We start from the raw sequence: 15,510 nt of genomic DNA, 5'->3' as shown, positions 1-15,510 counted from the left end.
GGATATTCTGTGTACTGCCAGGCATGGTGGTACACTCCATTAATCCACACACTCAGGAGGCAGGCAGGTCGGGACTGGGATGTGTGAGACATTTTAGCGCTTGACACAGTCTGGGTACGCCCACACAACAGGAAAGTGCTCTACCACTGACTGAGCTACACACTGAGGCCTTGCTAAACATTTTTGACTGGTCCTTTCTGAGCAAGGAAGTAGGATAGGCAACACTAGATGAATGTTTAATGAGTGACCTGCATGTGTCTGTGTGCACCATGTGTATATGCAATGCCCCTGGAGTCCAGAAGATGGCGTCAGGTCTCCAGAACTGGTGTTAGAAATGGTTATGAGCCACCACGTGGGTGCTGGATACCAAATCCTGATCCTTTGAAAGCACTGAACCAGCCGGGTGTTGGTGCACACCTTTATTCCCAGCACTCGGGAGGCAGAGGCAGGCGGATCTCTGTGAGTTCGAGGCCAGCCTGGTCTACAGAGCGAGTTCCAGGACACGGTCCAAAACAATACAGAGAAACCCTGTCTCGAGAAAAAAAAAAGGAAAGCACTAAACCTCTGAGCTGTCCTCAACTGGAAGGAACTCATCCTGTATGCCACTCTCAGAGGATCTCAACCTATGGGCCTCCAGTGGGTTGCATATCAATATCCTGCATGTCAGATACTTACAATTTATAAAGTAGCAAAGAGTTAGGAAATAGCTACTCTAATTTTGCTGTTACAAGTCATAAATGATCTTCAGATGGTTTTAAGCAATGTGAAGGGTTCACCTAACCCTCACCCACATGTTGAGAATGTAAGTATGTTCATGTACAACTGGAGGAATAGTAAAAATGAACATGTCAAAGTTGAATTCTGAAGGGGATATTGCATGGGTTGGAGGGGGAGGTTTGTATTGGAATTTAGGCTTGTGTTTTTTTTCTGGTTTTATGTGTTCATGTATGTTTTGTCTACATATATGTTTATGTACCCTGTGTGTCTGATGCCCTTGGAGGCCAGAAGAGGGCATCAGGTTCCCTGGGAATAGAGTTACAGTTGTGAGCCTCCATGTGAGTACGAGGAATTGAACCTGGATCCTCTGCAAGTGTAGCCAGTACTCTAAACAGCTAAGCCAATCGCTTCTCGGCCTTTTGGCTAAGATCAAGTGTAGCTAAGCCGATGTTTCTGTTGTTTGATTGGTTCCTGCTAGGTAGCCTAGGCTGGTCCTGATTTAGCAGTCCTGCCTCCGACCAAGTTCTGTGATTACAAGTATTGCAACAGTGTGCTCTGCTGGTGAGTGTGGTACAGTGATGGATGTTGAGAAAGACCACTTTCATATAATAAATTTATTGTGGTCTGCATATATGGCACTCTCATTTCATTCATGGGTTTGAACATCAACCCTGAAAAAGGTGATTGTTCTATTATTGCCTAATATGTACGTTAAACTTTACCATAAGCATTTAAATACAAGAAAAACACATATGGGCTGGTGTCATCCAAAGTTGCAGATATCTGTAGGGACGCTGGAATGTGTTCCTGGTGGATAATGCAAACAATATTTCAATTTCAAGAATTACAAGAGTTCTGGAAGAATTCGGGAGCATGACCAGTGTGGGTATCAATATTGTAAGATGAGTTAGTGAGAAATACAGTTTTATCATAAGATTGGTGAGGGTCCAGTTACAAATTTCCAGGGCATAGTCACTTGTGAGTACAGATGTGCCCAGCAGACATGGCTGAAAACTTCTATTTCACATGAAGCATCACTTGCATAAACTGACTGTCAAGGCAGTGGTGGTGCATAGAGGATTCGGGTCAATTTCTAGCAATGTATAACTCCACTCCCAGGGCGCCTGACATCCTCAGAGAGGACAGTTAAACATGTAACAAAACACCCATACATGCCTGGCAGTGGTGGCACACGCCTTTAATCCCAGCACTTGGGAGGCAGAGGCAGGCGGATCTCTGTGAGTTCGAGACCAGCCTGGACTACCAAGCAAGTTCCAGGACAGCCTCCAAAGCCGCAGAGAAACCCTGTCTCGAAAAAACCAAAAAAAAGAAAAAAAAACCAAACACACATTTTTTAAAGTACAGATGATAGCTAACGTGTCTGAACTATACACCAGATACTGTTTTTGTGTCTTTGGGACAGTTCCTCTGTTGTAGCTCAGGCTGACCACAAAGAAATCCACCTGCTTCTGCCTCCTGTGTGCTGAAATCAAAGGTGTGTGCCACCACTGCCCAGCCAGATAGTGTTTCGAATTGTTTTTCATATATTACTCCATTTAATGATCTGAACAGCTGGTGAGATCATAACTGAAACCTTCTATACATAAAGTGATACACAGAGAAAGGACTTATTCTGGTGATACCTAGTAATTAACAAAATCAAAGTTTGACCCTAGTCTGGCTCCTGCTTAAGTGTTATATCTGCACTACAGAAACTTCAGCTCTATGTGGTGGAATATTACTTTAAGGTGTGTGACTTTTGTTTATGCTGCATTTGTTTAACTCTGTTACTGTGCCTGTCTAAAACACCTGGTGGTCCTAACAAAGCTGAAAGGTCAATGGTGAGGAGCAAGAATGGGCGGGGCCGGCAGGCAGAGAGGATAAATAGAGGAGAGCCAAGGAAGAAGGAGCAATAAGAAAACTAGAAACTTGGGGCTGGAGAGGTGGCTCAGAGGTTAAGAACACTGACTGCTCTTCCAGGGGACCTGAGTTCATTTCCCAGCAACCACATGGTGGCTCACAGCCATCTACAACTCAATCTGGTGCCCTCTTCTGGCCTGTAGGCAGAACATTGTATATGTAATAAATAAATGAATCTTTAAAAAAAAACAAAAGAAAACGAGAAGCCGGGTATTGGTGGCACATGCCTTTAATCCCAGCACTCGGGAGGCAGAGGCAGGCGGATCTCTGTGAGTTTAAGGCCAACTGGGCCAAAGAGCAAGTTCCAGGACGGGCTCCAAAGATACACAGAGAAACCCTGTCTTGAAAACCAAGCCCCCCCAAAAAAAAATCATCTAGGAATGGTAGCACATGGAGGTAGAAGTGGGGAGATCAGAGTTCCAGGCCAGCCTCACTTACATAGCAGTTAGTTAGAGGCCACGGGGCTACGCAGTGAGACAGTCCTAGTCACCCATCTCTGTATCCCTGTGAAGAGAACCATGCCCAGTGCAACTCTTAGAAAGAAAACATTTACCTGGGTGTTTGCTCATAGTTTTAGGCTAGTCCATGATCATCATGATAGCAAGCAAACAGGCGTGGGGCTGAAGCAGTGGCTGAGAGCCACATTCTGATCCTCAGGCAGGAGAGGCAGGATGGAGGGGAGAGGACCCAGTGACACAACGGCTCCAACAAGGCCACGCCTCCTAGTCCTTCTCCAGCACTTCATTCCCTGGTGACTAAACATGTATACGAGCCTATGGGGGCCATTCTCATTTAACCCACTATAAAGACCCTGTCTCAAAGTGGGAGAGGTGTCCTAGAATGGGAGCTCAGCCGTTAACCACAGTTCTCCCAGGGTTCTAGTCCCAACACCCATGTTAGGTGGCTCACAACCCAGGAAATCTGAGAGCATCGTTTGACCTCCTAGACCCAAACACTCAAAATACCTATCTGCATTAAAAATACACAAAAAGGGTTGCTGTGGGGCAAAACAAGAGTGCACACTCAGCACTTTCTTCTGCAGGTGACCTGGCACGTGCCTGTGAAAGCACTTGGGATGGGGGAGGAGGAGGATCTTGAGTTTAAGTGGGTGGGTTTAGAGAAATAGCTTAGTTGTAGAGGCTGCTATGTGTGACACCCCAGAACCACAAACACACAAGTCTGTTCTGTGCTTACATACAGCACTTGAAGTTTGGCGTGTATACACACACACACACACTACATACAGCCATTGCTAGCTCTCCACTGCCAAAGAAACTTTTCTCATGCAGAAAAATGAGAACGGAAAACGATGGGAAGTAGTCTGGTGCAGTACTCCGGCTCTGTGTGCTCACCGGGAGATTAAGGGTTCTCCCTTTCTTCCTGTTAGACCCCCACCTCATCACCAATGTCGCTGGCTGACTAAAGTTGATATCTCAGGAAAGAAGGCTGTGGACTCTGACTTTCCATTCTGGAGGAACGCACACTAGCTAACTTCCGCTTTCATTCAAGAGTCGTTGGAGACTTGGCTCAGGCTTCTCGCTTTGGGCTCGTCTTTCTCTAAGTTTTCACCTTAGCTACCAACTAAAGAGACATGCATGGTTTCAGGCACACGTACCTCTGGCACATTCTTCCTTTCTAATTTATCTTAGGGATGCCTACATATATACCACAGCCAACGTCTATTATTTCTAGTCTTTAGTTTTGTGTCCGAGACGAGGTCTCAAGTCGTTCAAGTCCACCACCTTACAACTCTTGGTCCTACACCTGTCAAATTCTGGAATCACAGGGTTCTGCCTCCATCACGTATGGTTAGGGCAATTTCTGTACGAGCCTAGGGGACCCAAGTGTATCCCTCGGGTGTCATTAATAACCTTATTCCCTCCATGCAGGGCACCTGTCTGTGAAAGGACGGGTTGCTTTAGTTTCTTTCACTGCGTGGCTTTAGAGGATAAAGATCTGAGTTACTTGGAAACTTCCGCCCTCACTAGCCACAGAAGGCTCCATTCTGACATTCAGATCCGCCACCAGGTTAACCTTCTGCGGCTGTCACCTCCCTCAAGGTCCAAGGACAATCAAAAACAGCCCTAGTCCACGTTCAACAGGAACCCCGCCCCTCGCTCAACATACTTCCGCCAAATACCCGCTACGACTGATATTCGCCTGTCCCAATCAGGTTTCGAGGCTTGGAGGGTTCTTCCACCAATCAAAAAGACGCGTTTCAGATTGGCACCAGTTTAGACCAATAGCTGAGAAGCTTCGGGTCACTTACCCTATAGGAGCGTCGTTGAGAATTACGAGCAGCAGCCTCAGTCAATGGCGGCGCCGAGGCAGAGGTGGCCCCGCCCCGTCTGCAGGCCAGGCGGTGGGGAGCGCTGCGACGTTCAGTCTCTACCAGGACTCCGCCATGTTGAGTCTTGTGGGGCGTGTGGCCTCGGCCTCGGCCTCCGGGGCCTTGCGGGGACTCAGCCCTTCGGCGGCGCTACCCCAGGCGCAGCTGCTGCTGCGAGCCGCTCCCGCCGCGGTCCATCCTGGTAAGCGCCGTCCTCGGGGAGGACCGGGGCTCGTCTCTTTCCCCCGTGACCTTGAGCCGGGGCCTAGGGGATCCGCTTTCCCTAAGGAGACCGGGGGACAGCGAACCGCGGTCCGGCGGCGGGAGGACAGGGAGGGCTGCACCAGAGATTGTGGATCGGACCAGCAGCGTCCCGTTTTGTGACGGGAAAGCGACAGGCGAGCTGCCTTGACCTTGTGGTGCGGAGGGGGATGCCAGACGCCAGAGCAATGGCGGTTTTGTGCACGAGGCTGGGCCAGCGGTGCGGGCGGGTCCTCGATGGCAGCGTGGCCTGGTCCACACGCTCGCCTCGTGCGCTAGCCGGGTGCTGAGCCTGGGCCGACTAGCCCTTCCTTGGGGTAGACCGCGGCCTCGGTTGACCTTTACCTGTCCTGACCCCCTCCCAACGCCGTCCAATGTCTCTTTTGTCTGTTAGCCAGAGACTATGCTGCGCAGACGTCTCCGTCGCCGAAGGCAGGCGCTGCCACCGGACGAATCGTGGCGGTCATCGGCGCCGTGGTGGACGTCCAGTTCGATGAGGGATTGCCCCCCATCTTAAATGCCCTGGAAGTGCAGGGCAGGGAGACCAGACTGGTTTTGGAGGTGGCCCAGCACTTGGGTAAGTAGGATTTTTTTTTTTTAGGTGTGAAGAGCTTGTTAAGTGTCACAAAATAAATGCTGTCTCCCTTCTGTGATGATTTTATCAAAATGACTTTCGTTCTTCTGATATTGCTGAAGCCGCATTCAGTTGCTGAGGGGGAGTCTTGTTTACTTTTGGGCACACTTTGTCTCGTAGTGTCAGTGATTTGGTCCATGTAACCTCTGGTGCGTTTATCTCACAGGGGAGAGCACTGTCCGAACCATTGCTATGGATGGTACTGAAGGCTTGGTTAGGGGGCAGAAAGTCCTGGACTCGGGCGCACCAATCAAAATTCCCGTCGGTCCGGAGACCTTGGGCCGAATCATGAACGTCATTGGTGAGCCTATCGATGAGCGAGGCCCTATCAAAACCAAACAGTAAGTTCCCCTCGGCTGCATCTTTGTACGTGGGAACTTTACCTTGCAGTTTTACACATTAGGGTAATTGCTTGTAGTAAAGACGAGTTTCCCTAGTCTTCATTTATGTAAAGGGATTTTGTTACATTAAGGTTCAGGAAAGGGGTCATTTATTCCTGAGACAAAGTCTTTATTGCAGAAAGATGTGACATGACAGCTACCTGGACGAGATTAGACTCAGCTATTGGCAGGGACTTGAGTGGCTTCCCCGGACGGTGAACTTCACTGACTCTCTTCTCGTTTTTTAACCTTACAGGTTTGCTCCTATTCATGCGGAAGCTCCTGAGTTCGTAGAGATGAGTGTGGAGCAGGAGATCCTGGTGACGGGTATAAAGGTTGTGGACCTGCTGGCCCCGTATGCCAAGGGTGGCAAGATCGGTATGTTGGTGGTTGTCAGGTGCCTCCAGATACAGCAAGGGAGGGAAATGCCATCCGAGTGGTGTCCTTCGTTGATGATTAGTTTCTGACTTTCGTTCTTCTGACATTGCTGAAGCCAGATACCATTGCTGAGAAGGAAAAGATGGGCAGAAATGAACATTGTTTGAAGGTGGATTAATTTGGGAATGCTGAGACCTGAAATACCTCCTTTTATCCTAGGACTCTTTGGTGGAGCTGGTGTTGGGAAGACAGTACTGATCATGGAGTTAATCAACAATGTCGCTAAAGCCCATGGTGGGTACTCAGTGTTTGCTGGGGTTGGCGAAAGGACCCGCGAGGGCAATGATTTGTACCATGAAATGATTGAGTCTGGTGTCATCAACCTAAAAGATGCCACCTCTAAGGTGAGTGCTGAGCAGATTGATGCCCACGTAGTAGACTCAAAAAACAGTGCCAGCTGAAGCCATGTTTTGTATTTGATGTTAAGTGTCCCAGGACCTGTAAACAAAATACTTTCCCACTACTTTTCTTGTACACCAGAGTACATTTTCCTCTCGTGTGAGGTATTTCTAGTCTTTACTTTTGATAGTAACCCAGTAATTTGAGAGCTGATTTGCAGGGATTAAATGGGAGGGATTCCCATATCAGACAACTCTGTTTTATATATTTTATTTTATTTCCAGTTCAGAAATTATCTTTAGTGTTTGAGTTTTATGTCTAATGGGGAGAAGAAATTTGCAAACAAACATTGGTATCTAAGTGGGAGACATGATGGTTTCTTTCCCTGCTTGGGAACCTGCTAACTTTTCTGATGTGTGTACTTAACCATAGGTGGCGTTGGTATATGGTCAGATGAATGAACCACCTGGTGCTCGTGCCCGGGTAGCTCTGACTGGCCTTACTGTTGCTGAATACTTCAGAGACCAAGAAGGTCAAGATGTCCTGCTGTTTATCGACAACATCTTCCGTTTCACCCAGGCTGGCTCAGAGGTAATGGGGGAAGCCTGGAGAGGACTGGTTGTGTATAATAGCATAAAGGTGTGGACATATAGACCAGGCTTTCCCTTCTGTCTTTTAGGTGTCTGCCTTATTGGGCAGAATCCCTTCTGCCGTAGGCTACCAGCCCACTCTAGCCACTGACATGGGTACAATGCAGGAAAGAATCACCACCACCAAGAAGGGTTCTATCACCTCTGTACAGGTAAGAATAAGTGGGTAAAGATTACAGTTGAAGAATCAAGGGAGATGTAAACCTTGTATTTTGGCCTGGAGAGAGAGTGCAGTGGTTAAGAGAGAACGCTTCTCTCTCTCCAGAGGACTTTGGTTTAGTTTAGTTCCCTGGAGCCCTCAGGTGGCTCATAACCATCTGTAGCTCCAACTGAGTGGATCTGCTGCCCTCTGCTGGTCTGTGTCATAGGCAACCTGCACACACATGGTGAGTGTATATGGATTCAAGCATACATATATGTACACATTAAAATAACACTTGGTGTCTGCGTGGTGGCACAGACCTTCAATCCCAGGGCTCAGGCAGAAACAGGTGGATCTCTGAGTTCAGGGGGCCTTACTTTGGAGGGCTGTTTGACACAGGGTTTCACCTTTTTGTATCCTTGGAACTCTTTAAAGACCAGGCTGGTCTTGAACTCAGAGATCCATATGCCTCCCAAGTATTAGGATTAAATGTATGCATACTTCAAGAGGACTTTTGAATAGGGAATTAACCAGTTAGAATAATATGTAAAATCCCATGTTTGTGTGATAGGCTGTAAATGGTAAATTTAAAACAAACACTAGCTGGAGCTGGTATTAAATGCCATGACTTTATCACATGGGAAGAGGCAGGAAGCTCTGGAATTCAAGGCATTTTCAGCTCCATAGTGAGTTCCTGGCTATCTTGGCTACATAACACTCAGGGTTTGTCTCACAAAACCCAGAAAATAAAACACAAATCTAATGAATTTGAAGGTGTCTGGGGCTGGAGCAATGGCTCAACAATTAAAAGTACTTTCTGATGCCTGGCAGTAGTGGTGTACACCTTAATCCTAGCACTTGGAAGGCAGAGGCAGTCAGATCTCTGTGAGTTCTAGGCCAGCCTTATCTACAAAGTGGGTTCCAGGATAGGCTCCTAAGCTACAGAGAGAAACTCTGTCTCCAGAAGGAAAAAAAAAATCCTGCTCTTGCAAAGTATTTGGATTATATCCTAATTCCTAATGGTGGTTCACAGTCACCTGTTATTCCAGTTCCAGGAATCTGACACATGCACATAAACTCATGAGGGCACACAGCAATAGTAACACAATTTCACTCGAGATTAGGTAGGCCTGTGTTGTTCTAGCTGGCCTGGTGCTTAATATCTACCCAGCTTAGTTTGCTAACCCATAGCAGTCTTCCTGGCTGCTTCCTAAGTGTTGGGATTGCAGATGAGAGCCATTTGCTCGTCGGGCTTTCATTGTTCCCTTGTTTGTGTGTTGTGGGGCAAGTATTCTGGAGCTTGACCTCAAGGCTTTGAATGATAAGCATGCCTAGTCATTAGAGGTGCACTCTTATGATCACTAAACTATTGTGCACTTTTTAATTGTTTATTTTTATTATATGTGCACTAGTGGTTTGTATGTCTGTGAGTGCCAGGTTCCCTAGAATAGGAGCTACAGACAGTGGTGAGCCACCATGTAGTTGCTGGGAATTAAACTCAGGACCTCTCGAAGAGCAGACAGTGCTCTTTTTTGGTTTTTAAGAGACAGGGTTTCCCTGTATTGTTTTGGAGGCTGTCGGTCCAGCCTGGCCTCGAACTCACAGAGATCCGCCTGCCTCTGCCTCCCGAGTGCTGGGATTAAAGGTGTGCGCCACCACCGCCCGGCTAGACAGTGCTCTTAACATCTGAGCCATTATCTCTCCAGCCACTATTGTGTGCTCGTATGTTCATGTTCACCTAGTGCTAGAAGGCTTTTTTTGTTTTGTGGGTTTTTTTGTTGTTTTGTTTTTATTTGGTTTTTGGTTTTTCAAGACAGGGTCCCTGTTGTAGCCTTGTTTGTCTTTGAACTTGATCTGTAATCCAGGCAGCCCCCTGCTTTTGAGTGCTGGGATCAAAGGCATTCGACACCACCAGTGGACCTTTGACAGTTTAAGAGCAGAACTTCCCTAAAAGTTGGTACCATTACAATGGAGTTATAGTGTAGCACAGGACACTGACCTAGCACCAAGGTTGCTAGGACAGAAGTCCTGATTTTGAGGCTAGCATGGGCCTGTAGTAAGACAGTGAGACAGAGCTGGGAAAGGCAGATGATCTAAGTAGGGATGAGTTTGCTCGCTGCTGACCTCCGTGAGTTCTTGACTCTCTTTAGGCCATCTATGTGCCTGCGGATGACTTGACTGACCCTGCCCCTGCAACTACCTTTGCCCATTTGGATGCTACAACCGTGCTGTCCCGTGCCATTGCTGAGTTGGGCATCTACCCAGCTGTGGATCCTCTGGACTCCACATCTCGAATCATGGATCCAAATATTGTTGGCAATGAACATTACGATGTGGCCCGAGGGGTGCAGAAGATCCTGCAAGTGAGTGTCTCCGTGGGGTCAGTGGCTCTCAAGTCACAAGGAAGGAATTTTAGAACTAAGGGCTGGATCTTTTCTAGTCATTTGTGGGATGTGTTTTGGAACAAGGAAGATGGAGAGGATAAGCTGGTACTGCTGGTGAGGTCCTGTTTCAGAGTTCTTCACCTTTAGAACCCGGTTTTTAGTGTAATTGATGACGAATAGGAAGAACTAGATACAAACTTCTACCAGGGCTGTCCTGAAACTTCTAGTAGGTTTCTAAATAATAGGAATATGCGCTTGACTCTGTCCTTTTATCTTGTGTTCTTTTAGGACTACAAATCTCTCCAGGACATCATTGCCATCTTGGGTATGGATGAACTTTCTGAGGAAGATAAATTGACTGTGTCTCGGGCAAGGAAAATACAGCGTTTCTTGTCTCAGCCATTCCAGGTTGCTGAGGTCTTCACTGGTCATATGGGAAAGTTGGTGCCCTTGAAGGAGACCATTAAAGGATTCCAGCAGATTTTAGCCGGTGAGATTTTTCTGCCAAGTTAACCATAAAAATGATAGAAAAACTGCCGGGGGGGGGGGGGGGGGCGCCTTTAATCCCGGCACTTGGAAGACAGAGAAAGGGGGATCTCTGTGAGTTCAAGGACAGCCTCCAAAACAATACAGAGAAACCCTGTCTCAAAAACTAAAAAAAGAAAAACCGAAGCCCTAATTGAATATTCTTCATGGTATCTTCCCAGTATAACACAAATAATGTGTATTGTATACCTTTCATTAAAGGGGGGTATTACAGAAAATATTAAATTGTCCAATGCACTGAGTCCCCCAAGAGTAAGAATTTGAACTCAAGTGCTCCAAATTATATATGAACATGTTTTTCAATGCTTATGTGTCTGAGTGCATGCATGTACATGTAGGAGCCTGGGGGTGGGTGGGGTTAGATCCCTTGAACTGCCAATGAAGGCCAGAAGGGTTGGTTACAGGTGAACCATCCTGTAGATGCTGGGAACTAAACTGGTGTCTTCCAGAAGAGCTTTCCATGCTCTTACCTGCTGAGCCATCTCTCTGGCTTCAAACTATGGTTTCCTTTTTTGTTTTGTTTTTCAAGACAGGGTTTCTCTGTGTTACAGCCCTGACTGTCCTGGAACTGGCTCTGTAGACCAGGCTGGCCTCTAATCTCAGAGATCCACCTGCCTCTAACTCCTAGGTTTTGGGATTAAAGGTGTGCACCACACCTGGATTAATCTGTATCTTGTCTATACTTGGAAGGGACAGCTGTGGTAGTACACACCTTTAAGTCCCAGTACTCCCAAGTAGATCTCTGTGGGTTCTTGAGTTCAGGACCATCCATGGTTATATAATGACACCTTGTCCCAAAAACTAAAAAGTAATTGGAAGTTTAAGGAAGTTTCTTTGGGCCAGGCGTTGGTGGTGCACGCCTTTAATCCCAGCACTTGGGAGGCAGAGGCAGGCAGATCTCTGTGAGTTCGAGGCCAGCCTGGTCTACAGAGCAAGTTCCAGGACAGCCTCCAAAACAACACAGAGAAACCCTGTCTCAAAAAAAAAGTTTCTTTGGATGATAAACATTTGCCAGTCTGGCCAGTGACCTCAAATGCTACGGTTGTATACTGTACAGGAAGTTGATGCAACTACTTTCACTGATTGTATCTCCCCTGTGTAGGTGACTATGACCATCTCCCAGAGCAAGCTTTCTATATGGTGGGACCCATTGAAGAGGCTGTGGCAAAGGCTGATAAGCTGGCAGAAGAGCACGCGTCCTGAGAGCCCTTCTGCTAACTCTGTACTGTACCCTCCGAGCTGAAGCTCAGTCCCTGTGTCAGCCACACAAGAGCCTCGCTGAAGATGCAATGTCCTATCTGAAGTATTTAAAGTTTTCAATAAAGTGTACACCCCTCATTTGTCTGTCTTGCTTCTGAAACAGCTTCCAATGCAGTTGACTGAGGCCGAATTTAACATAAAGTCAGGTTTTATGTTTGAAACAATTATCAAAAATAAAGATTCATTCATCAATGAAATTCTGTTGAGCTTGTGAAGTTTCCGGTGGTTGGTGAGGTCCTAACAGCCTCAGCGTTGGTTCTTATGGTGTGTTCAATTTATTTTATTTTGCTTCTGAGTGTTTCATATGACTTTTCTTTGTTGTTTTTTGAATCTTGCTGGGTAGCCTTTATCTGGCCTCAGTGACCTTGCCTTGGCCTTCCAAATGCTAAGATTACAAGTGTGCTCCACAGTACCCTGTGTATCCAAATAGTTCATGGTTAATTCCTTTTTTCTTTTTGTTTTGTTTGTTTTTCGAGACAGGGTTTCTGTATTGTTTTGGAGGCTGTCCTGGAACTAGTTCTTGTAGATCAGGCTGGCCTCGAACTCACAGAGATACGCCTGCCTCTGCCTCCCGAGTGCTGGGATTAAAGGCGTACGCCACCAACGCCCGGCTTCCTTTTTTTGGTTTTTTGAGATGGGGTTTCTCTGTGTTGTTTTGGAGCCTGTCCAGGAACATCCTCTGTAGACAAGGCTTGCCTGGAACTCACAGATATCCTCCTGCCTCCCGAGTGCTGGGATTAAAGACTTGGCTTGGTTAATTCTTTTGAAGCAGTCTCGCACTATACTCCTGGCTATCCTGGACCTCCCTTTAGAGATTATACACTTTACAATTGGAACCTGCTTCTGAGTACACAGACCTAGTGTGCAAGATGATTTTTATGTCTGCATTTTCCAGAAGGCATAAGCTCCTCCAGAACTGAAGCTGTAGAGTTTTGAGTTCCAGGTGGGTACTAGGAATTGAACTGGGGTCCTCTAGAACAGCCAGTGCTCTTAATCATTCACTAAGCAATCTCCAGCCTGCAGGATGGTTTTAAAAGGATCTCTGGAAAACAGGTTGACTTCTTTCAAGACAGGGATTAAGCTTTTAGAAAATGTTGATTATGTTACAATTGAGGGTCTTGTCTAGCCCTTCATTCTTCAGAAAGATCCTAATACACAGACTCCAGATATTTCAACAAACCTAGACTTGCATGTTTTGAGGTTCTGCCAGCTAAGATCCCTGAAAGATTAGGAAGGGCATACTTTGTGCCCTCCAGTGTGTTTGAGTCCAGCTAGCGTCCTCTTGTGGCAGAGTTTAAGACGACAAGAACCAGAATCTCACCCGTCTGAAATGTATTAAAGGCTATTTGTTAGGGGGTACTTCTGCCATCTAATGACTGTTTACAAACCAGCTGGGGCTTTCGTCCTGCGGAGTCTGCGTCTATAAGCTCCACCTTGCAAGGTTGTTTACATAGGACAGAAACTTGAGAGTGACTGCCAGTCTCAAAGTCTGAGCCCCTTGTGGCCTGAAGGGTTGAGGAAGGGCTCTGGGAGAGGCTCCTGGGGTGGAGTAGAGGCCTCAAGCTTCCTCCCATCTATGACGTCCTTGACTCCAGTCCCGCCCGTGTCAAGATCTGGACAGAAGGTGGCGCTCCTGAGTTATTTGTGCTTGGTAGTTTGCTCCTGGAGAAGCTTGGATTGGGGGAAATGCTGTTAGGGGGTGAGGACACCACCTCCAGATCCTGACTGGAGTGGGTAAGAAGCTGGTCACCCCTTTTTGTTTTGTTACCCAAATACAGACTTGGAAACTGATATTTGCATCCCCGTGTTTATGTCCCCCAACCTTTATCAAGAACCTTTACCCTTTCGTTAGCGGAAACTCTTTGCCTCCTTCTCCCTTTACTACCCTCTCCTACCACAGTCCCGAAGTGTTCACACAGCTCTAACCTTCCTCCATATTTCTCCTGGCCCGCCCTGCCCTCGCCTCCTCCCTCTCTCCACCCAGTGGAAGCCCCGCCTCCTCCCTCCCACCCCAGTCTGTCACACAGGGACATCACCCTACAGCAGTTCAGACTGTGTGCTTCGCAGGAAGCATACATTGGCTTTTTTGGTTTGTTTGTTTTCTCGAGTTCCCAGCTTATACTTGGGGAGGACCTAACTGTAGCCTTCCACTGAAGCGAGACCCAAGGACGGTGACAAGCTGGCTCCTCATCTGGAGTCCTGCCAGCCTGCCTGACATGGGTAAGTCTGATAGCCCCTGGGAAAGGCCTGAGGGATGCCTAGCTCCCTCCCCGGCTGACTCAGCAGGGGTGGGGCCTAACCTTTGCTCTTTTGGGGGGCGAAGGCGAGGAAATGGACTGTGGGGACACAGGGCTCAGCTGGTGAGCTTCTCCTCATGAGGTCCTAGCATTGGCAAACCCAGTTCTAAGGAAGAGCCTGGGGCTGTATCTTAGGTTAGGGCTTCCTTCCTCCCCCACCCCCACTGAAGCGCCCGAGATTCAAGTAGTATTTTACAGTAATCACCACTAAGTCCACTCTTGGTCCTGTTAGAGATGCTTCCCCTTCCCGTAGCTTCTCAGGCCTTTAAAGTCTAGTCTTCCCCCTTCCCCCCGTTCTAACCCACCACCAGGTCGGGGATGCACTGAGCAGCTGCTTCCTGTTGCCCCAGAGGTTGCTGCAAGGGTGGTGGTGGCGGTGGCGGTGGCCGGGGCCAATCTGAGCTGTGAATAAAGCCGACTCTCACAGTCCTGCTCAGCCTCACTACGCCGCTGTGGATGGCCTCCACAGTACCCAGAGGGTTGACAGGACAGGGAGGGTTTTCGCCTGTGTGGCTTCCTGATTCCGGAGTCTCCACAGCTGTAGTACGGAGCGGAGCCCGGAAGAAGCGTGTTTACCTAGCAGGGCGCTCGCTGTGCGTGCATGACCCCGCCATGCTCGGCCTGGAGCTCCCTCTCCTGCTCCCCTAGAATCTCGGTGGCTTCCACCATCTCCCCAGCCTCCTTTGCTGGCGCCCGAGGGTGCCCGCACAGAGACAGAGACAGAGACAGAGAGAGAGAGAGAGAGAGAGAGAGAGAGAGAGAGAGAGAGAGAGAGAGAGAGAGAGAGAGAGAGAGAGAGAGAGAGAGAGAGGATCTTAAAGTACTCTGGTTCAGACCCACCGCCATTCCCAACTACGCCGTAGAAGTTTCGGTCTTTTCCTGCATCTGGGATCCTTTCTGGTTCTGGCCCCTAGGAGACGCCACCCGCTTTCCCCTCCCCCAGCGGATCCTCCGCGACAGCCGTCCCTGAGCGCTCGTCCTCACCCGGGTAGCTCCTGCCCCTTTAAGCGCCACCTCCCCCCTCCATCGCCGCCGGCCTCGGGCTGGGGGAGGAGGCGCCGCCGCCCGGCTCCGCCACCTGCGCCGCCGCCGTCCGACCCGGCCCTGCTTCAGGTGAGGCCCGGCATCCACCTCCAGGCCCGGAGTCCAGGGCGTCCCCTGCAGCCGCCTCCGGCCGTGGGATCCCGGGTCTGACCTTCCTGTCTCCCCCGCA

The 15,510-nt window shown here is 48.4% G+C and overlaps 2 protein-coding genes and 2 non-coding genes across 8 annotated transcripts in view; all 4 read left to right on the top strand.

The window, feature by feature from the left end:
* Nucleotides 1-5,010: 5,010 nt before the first annotated feature.
* On the top strand, nt 5,011-12,078 carry Atp5f1b (ATP synthase F1 subunit beta). Its single transcript, XM_040754720.1, has 10 exons — nt 5,011-5,168; nt 5,622-5,804; nt 6,028-6,202; nt 6,498-6,619; nt 6,839-7,023; nt 7,451-7,609; nt 7,698-7,820; nt 9,961-10,173; nt 10,483-10,684; nt 11,843-12,078. Exons 1-10 carry the CDS (start codon nt 5,042-5,044, stop codon nt 11,941-11,943), a joined length of 1,590 nt encoding a protein of 529 aa, XP_040610654.1. The 5' UTR covers nt 5,011-5,041; the 3' UTR covers nt 11,944-12,078.
* LOC121143379 lies at nt 5,871-5,945 on the top strand. Its single transcript, XR_005880582.1, has one exon. It is a non-coding gene; the product is annotated as a small nucleolar RNA SNORD59 (small nucleolar RNA).
* LOC121143378 lies at nt 6,685-6,756 on the top strand. The gene has a single exon (XR_005880581.1). It is a non-coding gene; the product is annotated as a small nucleolar RNA SNORD59 (small nucleolar RNA).
* Nucleotides 12,079-14,020: 1,942 nt separating the features above from the next.
* The window catches only part of Baz2a (bromodomain adjacent to zinc finger domain 2A), a 37,644-nt gene continuing 36,154 nt past the window's right edge, over nt 14,021-15,510 (top strand). For 3 of the 5 annotated variants that reach the window (XM_040754710.1, XM_040754714.1, XM_040754713.1), the window contains exon 1: nt 14,022-14,220. In XM_040754710.1, the coding sequence (XP_040610644.1) occupies nt 14,217-14,220 (4 nt within the window). In that variant the 5' untranslated portion in view covers nt 14,022-14,216. Of the gene's footprint in view, nt 14,221-15,310; nt 15,411-15,510 lie in introns of those variants that run through there. The other 2 variants (XM_040754711.1, XM_040754715.1) reach the window with 2 other exon arrangements.

Source organism: Mesocricetus auratus, unplaced genomic scaffold (assembly GCF_017639785.1).
Source record: "Mesocricetus auratus isolate SY011 unplaced genomic scaffold, BCM_Maur_2.0 Super-Scaffold_100011, whole genome shotgun sequence".
Classification (NCBI taxonomy): Eukaryota; Metazoa; Chordata; class Mammalia; order Rodentia; family Cricetidae; genus Mesocricetus; species Mesocricetus auratus.
The sequence above is the reverse complement of the archived record's forward strand: the minus strand, read 5'-3'. Positions and strand labels throughout refer to the sequence as shown.